The sequence below is a fragment of the Phoca vitulina genome, unplaced genomic scaffold (assembly GCF_004348235.1).
Source record: "Phoca vitulina isolate PV1807 unplaced genomic scaffold, GSC_HSeal_1.0 scaffold7, whole genome shotgun sequence".
Classification (NCBI taxonomy): Eukaryota; Metazoa; Chordata; class Mammalia; order Carnivora; family Phocidae; genus Phoca; species Phoca vitulina.
The window spans coordinates 45458470-45467208 of NW_022589710.1; the positions used below are offsets into that span (position 1 = coordinate 45458470).

The 8739-nt window shown below is 44.8% G+C and overlaps 1 protein-coding gene across 1 annotated transcript; it reads left to right on the top strand.

Annotated features, from left to right (window-relative positions):
- The first annotated feature begins 1104 nt into the window (after positions 1 to 1104).
- Positions 1105 to 8504, top strand: ZC2HC1C (zinc finger C2HC-type containing 1C). Its single transcript, XM_032405610.1, has 2 exons — positions 1105 to 2423; positions 7574 to 8504. Exons 1-2 carry the CDS (start codon positions 1122 to 1124, stop codon positions 7835 to 7837), a joined length of 1566 nt encoding a protein of 521 aa, XP_032261501.1. The 5' UTR covers positions 1105 to 1121; the 3' UTR covers positions 7838 to 8504.
- Positions 8505 to 8739: the final 235 nt, after the last annotated feature.

The window sequence follows — 8739 nt, forward strand, 5'->3', positions numbered from 1 at the left end:
CCACACCCCCCTCGCGGGCGTCTCCGGACCGCGTGCGGGCTGCGCCTGCGCGCGCTTCCGGGCGGCGTTCGGGGCTAAGGAAGGGGCTGGGCGCGCACGCGCTCCGTCTCCAGGCAACGAGAAAAACAGACGCCCGCAGAGAGCGCCTGGGCGGCGATCGGTTGAGGTGGGGGGGGGGGGTCTGGTCTGGAAAACTAAGTCCTGGGGTTTTCCCTGAGCAGGAACCGTCCGCCAGAGCCTCAGGTACGCGGAAGGGGGGGCAGACATGGGGTCAGCACCTCAACTTCCCAAGGGCCCCATGGACAGAAGAGCGAGGGCTTGTTCCCAAAGCGGAGTCCCCAGTGGGGGCGCCCCGGCTGACCCTGTGGGACAGTGCGTGACTTCAGCGTTCCGGATCTAAAAGCTGCGGCGGCCAGGTCAGGTGGCCTCCACCTCTCAGGTTACAGACCTTTCGCTGTCCGCGCCGCGGGGACTTCTTGGGTGAGGGTTTGACAGCCGGGCACCTGCTGCAGGCCACGAGCGGCCTCTGTGTTCTTTGGAGTCAAGCACGGTTCCAGCAGGAGGGAAGCTGGAGAGCTCTTTGTGCCAGTCACTTACCTCTAGGCCGCAGTTTGCTCACCTGTGAACCGATAGGGCTGGACTCAGAGTCCTAAGGTCCCTAAATGCCAGTCATGTGACTCTGAGCGAAACTTCAGTTTACGGGTGAAGAAACCAGCCAGGAAGGGAAAGTTGCTTGTCCTGTGTCACAGGCCTAAAACCTGACTTTCGATCCAGTAAATCTTTCCCCCAACTAGGGAGTCTGCTGTGTATGGCAGGAGTATCACTGTGTATGGCAGAGACTGGTACTGGAATAAAGCTAGGTGGCAGGAACACCCGTGTCACACTCGTTTTTCTATCCTCAGGACATAATAAGCACCCACAGGAAATAATGAGCATTCACCAAATGCTTATTGAAGGAAAGCTCTGGCAGACCCAGCACCACTGTCCCTAAAAAGTTCAAGAGAATATGTAGGTAGGACAAATGTAGAAACAGTTTTACTTTAGCAGTGGGGGGGAACCTCAGACAAACTCCTCACATATATCTGGTTTAAATCTCCTCCAGGCTTCAGTCCAGTCCCCGAATGGCTGGCCTCCAGTTGGCACCACCTCTGCCTGTGGGCGTTATGCTTCCTTATAATAAAACAGAAGCTCCAGGGCTCCTCTCAGCTAAACAAAAGCCCTATGAAAAAGGTGACTCTTCTCAGCGGTCCTCCGTGGGGCATCTGAGGAACAATTCCCGGCAGAAGCTTTTGAGCAACAAAGAGCTGACACTGGATGATCTCTACACTCACTCCAAGTGGAACACCTGCACAAAAGCCCGGAACTACTCCTATCCCCACTGTGTTGGAATCAGCCAGCAAGATTCAAGAAGCAATCCCCAGGGCCAAGCAAAGGGTTTGTTTTACTCATCAAGTCCTCAGTCCCGGTGTTCCAAAGCAAATAATCAGGAATTCATCCCCTTCACAAAGAAGCGAGTTGGGGTAGACCGGGCATACCCCCTGAAACCCGTGTTCCATACGAAGTCTCATAGTACACGTGAGGCTGGCATTGATGGGGACCAGAATGTCTCTCCAAGACCCCCTGAACCAAGAGAGTTTCCATACAGCAGTTTTGATACAAGGAACTGGGTGAATCCAGCTGTGGTTCGTGCTGTTGTTGCAAACCCCAACAGGACTGAGTGGGTGCAGATCCAAAGACTAGAAGCTGCAGGGGAGAGCTTACAGGAGGAAATCCGAAGAAAAGAGACCCTTCTAAGGGAAAAGCTGAAGAAGACAGAGGAGGAACTCAGAAGGATCCAGAAAGAAAAGGAACAGCCTAAGGAAAATGAAAAAAGAGAGCTACAGAGAATGACACTCCCCAGGAGGAGAGGTAAAGGTAATAGCAACACCTCATACAAACCTACCTTCTCCCCAGAATTCGGGTCTGAGGAGGTCTTCAGTAGAGACAGGGGGGAGGATAAAACTTGGGGTCGGTCTCGAGAAAATTCTAGTCCATTTCAGCTCTCTGATTATGGAATACAGAAGCTCAAAAGGGAAAGACTGGTGGCAAGCAATAACAAAATCCGAGACCTAGTCTCAGAGCCATCAGAGGAGTGTCCTCAGTCTTCAGAAGGGCCTGGCCATGCTTTGCGGGGAGCCACCAGCAATCCTAGTTTGTCTAGGGTACCAGACTCCTCGGTTTCCAGCTGTTCCACTGAAGAGCCCGAACTTGGCGAATGTAGCCACTGTGGACGCAAGTTTCTGTTGCTCAGGCTGGAGAGACACTCCAACGTCTGCCGCAGGATGCAGGGTTCCAAGAGGAAAGTGTTTGACTCCTCCAGGGCCCGGGCCAAGGGCACAGAACTAGAGCAGTACTTGAACTGGAAGGGACCAGCCTCAGTCAAGGTAACAAGGCAAGGGCCTTATGGATTTGACTTTGAGTGGGGATCATTGTAAAGGGGATGTTATATCAGTTTTCTTTAGAACAAATTCATGTGTCATATAGGGAGAAAGTGAGAATTAACATTTATTGATTACAACTGTGTGCCAGTCACTGTGATGGGAGCTTTTCATAAGATCTTCACCACAACCCTGTGAGGGTTTCGTTGTCTCTTATTTAATCAATTCAAAAATCAAGTCGCAGAGAGTTTAACTTGCTTAAGATCACAAACAGCTTTAAATGGCAGAGTCAGCACATATGGGGAGCCTGGGTGGCTCAGTCAGTTAAGTGTCGGTTAAGCATCTGACTCTTGATGTTGGCTCAGGTCATGATCTTAGGGTCCTGGGATCGAGCCCCACGAGCCCCACATTGGGCTCCCGCATCAGGCCCCGGCCCTACATCAGGCTCTGTGCTCAGTGGGGAATTTGTTGGAGGATTCTCTCTCTCCCTCTGCCCCTCACTCCGCTTGTGTACTCTCTCTGAAATAAGTAAGTAAATCTTTAAAAAAATAATAATAAATGGCAGAGTCAGCATATAAATCTGGGTCAGAATGACTGCAAAATCTAGACTTAAAAAATACATGTCCTATTGATTATAAAAGTAATAAATGTTTACTGTAGAAAATTAGAAAGATTTGAAAAATATAAAGAAAAAAATGATGCAGCACTTCACCCCTGGGAGAGAGTTCCTTGCTCTTTGCAATATACTCTGCCACCTCCCAAGATCAGGATTCGTTACAACTCCTATAACTGTATCTACCTTTTCAAGATTAGCTCAATTCTGATATACCTTCTTAGTAAATACATGAAACACAATTAAGTTTGCAATCCTTTTTCTCCCCATTTAGAGTGTAAACACCTTAAAGGTAAAGGATACTATTTTTGGTTAACATTCCAGCTGCAGAAAAACTAGGTTGTAAAGACTGTGAGACACTTGCATGGTAAGTTTAGGGGTACTTCACAGGCATATTTGGACAGTCAGATCTGGAGATTGTCTCATGAATAAGTCTACCACCCTGTCAACGTTATGCCCCTTGGCTTGTAAATGAGTGTTTCTCAAAGTGCAGTTTGCTGGCAAACATTTTTTATTTTAGTAGTTTTAGTGTGTATTAGAAAAATGTAACAAGATATGAAGCCCATGGTTTTTAGGAATCATGAACTTAAAGAAAAATATTAAGTAATTTATGGTTAGGGGGATAAAGTGAAAGTGGTATGCAAATGACCAAAGTTTGGGAAAACCTAGATCACATGATCTCAAAGTCCCATCCAACTCTAATTTTCTAACAAAATAGGAGAGCATATTCTGTTTTCATTTCTTTCCAATCGTCCCTATGCCGCACTAGCACCTTTTGTCCGCTAAGCACTTTACAGTTTATGAGCTACAGTACTTGCTGGGGCCTTTAAAAACCCAAATTTATGTGGTGGCTGTTAGGAGAAGTTGATTGCGGTTATTTCTTTCAGTACAGTTTGGAAGATAAACACAAAAAAGTCCCTTCTGTGTTCAGAGATAATCTACCTGAAGTCCAGTTTCCAACAAGAATTTAACATTTTGTTCTTGCAGATAATGATATAATCACTGCTTCCTGTTCTTTCCTGTTTGCTTTCTGGTCAACCCAATAATCCACCGGGGTCTTCTCCATCCTACTATAGTGTGTTTCTGGCAGGCCCCTGAAAGAATCTTGTGTTTCTTAAATTCCTAAATGCAGTAACGGTGAAGCAAAGGAATTGGATTTCTGAGATCAGACGCCTGAGCTTTGTGGAAACTAGTTTTGGGGGGGAATATGATGCATTGAGGACACCGAAGCAGAAAGGATCTGGATTGAGATGCACTCCCCTCCTTGGAATGTTCTAAGTCTTATTCCAAAGCTTTGTGCCTCTGGAAGCCAAGTGGTTGTGTCTCCCTGTTATTCCTCTAGTGTATTCACAAGAACAGGTGACTTTCCTTCTGTCCTTTAATTTTCACATAGCTTCCAGCAGACTCCTAGCTCTGGTCTCATTCGAGCACAGAGACCACATCTTTGTGGTTTGTGATTAATAAGTGTTAATTGAATAAGATTTCAATATGATGAATTAATAGTTCATTCAATATGATGAACTATCATATCCTTTTTTTTAAAGATAAGTTGGATTTTTTCTTTCTTTTTGTTTTAAAGATTTTATTTATTTGACAGAGAGAGACACAGCGAGAGAGGGAACACAAGCAGGGGGAGTGGGAGAGGGAGAAGCAGGCTTCCTGCCGAGCAGGGAGCCCGATGCGGGGCTCGATCCCAGGACCCTGGGATCAGGACCTCAGCTTAACAACTGAGCCACCCAGGCGCCCCAACTATCATATACTTGAGGAATTTCCCCCTAATTCTTTTAAAAAGTTCTTGGATACCGTCTCTAACACACCAATTCTCTTGCCTTCTTGTCTATTTCAGTAACACTCTCTCCTGAAGGATCCTTTTGCTTTGATAATATCTCTTCCTGTCATTCATCATTAATGATATCAGATCACCAAACAGCTACTTGCCTTCTTTCTTTTTTCTTTTTAAAATTCATTTTATATTAATTTAAATAATATTTGAATACATTTAAAAAATCATGTACTAAGTGACCTATAAGGGCAACGAGTAGGATCCTGCCTCACCCTTTTCCAGCCTAATCGGGCCCCCAGTGGCAGCTTCAGTTCCTGATAGATGACTCTTCTGGTATGCGTTTCCATATTTCTCAGTAATATGCTTATTTTCTTGATTAATCAGTTTTGCACATTATCTGTTGACTTCCTCCTATGAATGCTTCGGGTTAAGCTCTCTTTCACATCTCCTCTCCTTTTACTTTTCTCCTTCCTTCTCCTTCCATTGTAGTGGAATCACAATTTTGGGTTAAACCAGTAGTCAGCTTTTACATTATAATAACCATGTAAATTTTGTTCACCGATGAGTGAACACATGTACCTGGAATTAATAGCTGACTCATGTTTTCATTTGCTTGGTTTCCTACATACCTGTCTTTAATTTTTTTAAAATAATTTTTTAATTATGTTTTAATTTTTTTTTTCCTAAATGATCCATCTGATATCAGGCACCTATTAGTGTTTTTGTAAATGCTCAAACACCTAATCCATTGGTTTGATTTTTTTTTTCTTTTTTCTTTTTTTTTTTTTTAATTTATTTATCTGAGAGAGAGAATGGGAGACAGAGAGCATGAGAGGGGGAGGGTCAGAGGGAGAAGCAGACTCCCCGCTGAGCAGGGAGCCCGATGTGGGACTCGATCCCGGGTCTCCAGAATCATGACCTGAGCCGAAGGCAGTCGCTTAACCAACTGAGCCACCCAGGCGCCCATGATTTTTTTTTTCTTATTCTGGAAACTTCCCTCCCATCACTCCTTTCTCCTCCTGCACCAGTCTGGACTGGTTATTCTGTAGGCCTGGTGCAGACCTATTGTTTCGGGACTTCTCTTTGCTTCTTTTCTGTCTTGGGTCCTGTTTCCAGCTTCTTAGGTCTTCCTTTTTCTTGTTTTAATCCTTGCTTTGCTGAAGCTTTCAAGAAACGTGCATGGGAAGCTTTTTTTTTTTTTTGGTCTCAGAATGAATGAAAATATCTATACAATAGCTTTATATTTGATGGATGATTTGACCAGGTATAGAATTCTAGGTAGAAAATTATTTTCTGTTAGAACTTTTAAGGGGTTTTCCCACTAGCTTTTAGCATCCAGTGTTACTGTTGAGAAATCTGATGCCATATTGCTTCCTGCTCCACTGTATGAAACCTCTTTCGGTGTTTCTCTTTTTCTGAAAGCTTACAGGCTTCTCTCTCTATTCTGAAATTCTGAAATTTTACAATGATTGTGTTGGATACTTGGTAGACTATTTCAAGAGCAGTGACCTTAATTCTAGGAATGTTTATTGTATTATTTATTTAATAATTTCTTCTGTGTGCTTTTTTAATTCTTTTTGGAACTCCTTTTGGTCAGGTGTTGGACTTCCTGGATCGGCTTTCTAATATCCTAATCTTTTCTACTTTCCATCTTGATCTTTTTTCCCATTCTGAGTAATTTTCTTGACATTTTACATTTCTATTTTTATTTTTAGCTATCACTGTTTTTTTTTAATGGTCTTTTTTTTTAATAAAGATTTTCATTTATTTATTTGAGAGAGAAAGAGCGAGAGCAAGTGATCAGGGGGAGGAGCAGAGGGAGAGGGACAAGCATACTCCGCACTGAGCATGGAGCCCGACATGGGGCTCGATCCCATGACCCCGAGATCATGACTTGAGCTGAAATGAAGAGTCAGATGCTCAACTGACTGAGCCACCCAGGTGCCCCTTAGCTATCACAGTTTTGATTTATAATAGTTCTTTCTGGTTCTCTGGTTTTAAGTTTTCTTTTACCTGTCTTATCCCTGTTTCCTGAGAGCGAGAGAGAATTCATGTACCTGTTTTGGTTTCTCTCTTGTTAGAGCTTTACTCAAATATCTGATGATCCCAGGTTGTCCATTCATATTTAAGCTTAAGTGGGGCATGTTGACTAAAGGCCTTCATATTAGGGTTATCAAATAGTGAGCCTTTTCACTGGAGTCACTCAAGGTCAGCATCTAATGGCTTTTCTCTCGACTCCTTGGTGCATTCAGAGAACTCCTATCTCCTATGAGGGTGCCAATGTGTTTGATATCCTGGGAGCTGAGTGGGAGAAGGAGGCCAACAGTTCCATAATTCATCACGTATACTTGCACTTAATCCCAACTTTCAGCCTCAATATTACCCTGTTCTCCACTATGCCTGGACTTCCTGAGTCTGAAACCTGTCTGGTTCAGTTTCTCCAGAGAATAAACCCCTGTTCTCCTGTGAGAGTGTGGGAAGTGACAGACACTTGGATGTGCAAGATGGGAGAGGGGCCCCAGGGATCCAATTTATTCTCAGCCCTGCACCTGTTCCCTCTCCACTGCCTGTACTTGTAAGCACCAAGCAGGCCCTTAGCTTAAGTGCCTCCACTCTGGCAAGTCAGCTCTGTTGCTCCCTTCCTGTTCTCTTTGATCTTATGGATGAACACCCTTTCCATTTCCTTACTGTCATTCTGATGAAGACTCAGGAGATGTGGTAAACACCAAGTTGAATGATCAGTCTTCCTCACACTTACAGGCTGAACCTCCTCAGAAGAGCAACTGGAGACAGAAGCATGAGTCTTTCATCCGTACTCTCCGTCACGCTCGAGAGGTCCAGCAGGTCATTGCCAAAGGTGGAAACCCCTCAGACTTGCCTCCCATCCTGCCTGCAGAAAATCCAGATTATATTCAGTGTCCTCACTGTAGCCGCCACTTTGCTCCCAAGGTGGCTGAGCGGCACATTCCCAAGTGTAAGACCATTAAGAACCGGCCTCCACCTCCAAGGAAGCATTACAGTTGAGTGGACAACGGTTGGAAGCCTCAGAAGGCTCTGCTTCTCTTCAGCAAGAAACGGGAGTAGAATAATTTGATGCAAAATAGAACTAAAACTTTTACATCTCCCACACCTGCCTGCAGAGCTTAAATCAGTGAGGAGAGACCCATTGCTAAGCAGCGGGAGGCAAAAGGAAGCCTCAGCTTCCCACAAAATCACGGCCTCAGGCTGGTGTGCCTTGTTAGTGCCCTAAGAACTGATGGGCGAAGACTCAGGAGTAGTGAGCAGGCTACATTAAAGCTCTCTTCTCGCAAGGCTGACCTGTGGTTTGTGCTAAGTGCCTGTGTTTGCTGTGCCTTCCTGCCCTGCTCTGCATGTATGCGTGGTTCCTGTTCACTCTTCTTGCTCTTGCAAGACGTCGGTTCATGAGACTGAGTTGGTGTCAGAGGATCATGATTACCCAGGTGGTATCTCATAAAAGATAATATGATTTTGCTGTAAGGCAAATGGAAATTCATCCTTGACCTCCGTGACGTATGGTCCTGGCCAAAAGCCAATACCAGTATGTAAAGTTAGGGCGCCAGTATATCCTGAACCCTCCTTGCGGTGTACTGTGCCATAAAGGGAACCTCATCTTTATGTGCTTTACATGGTAGGGCTGGGAGAGAGCATCCTGTATGCCTCAGTAGTTGCACTTGGCTAAAGGATTTCATATGTTCCCTCCCACCCCCCCGCAAAAAAAAAGGAAGGAAGGAAGAAACTTCAGTTTCAGTTATTGCTGGCATTCTGCTTTGAAATCAGGTTGGGTGTATGGCTTTTTAAATGCGGCAGTAAAATCTACCATCAAAGCAAGCTGGGACATTGCCGTGTCACATGTCCCTGCCATTATACCACAGTGAACTTCTCTTTTAGAAAGTAAACTCTGATGA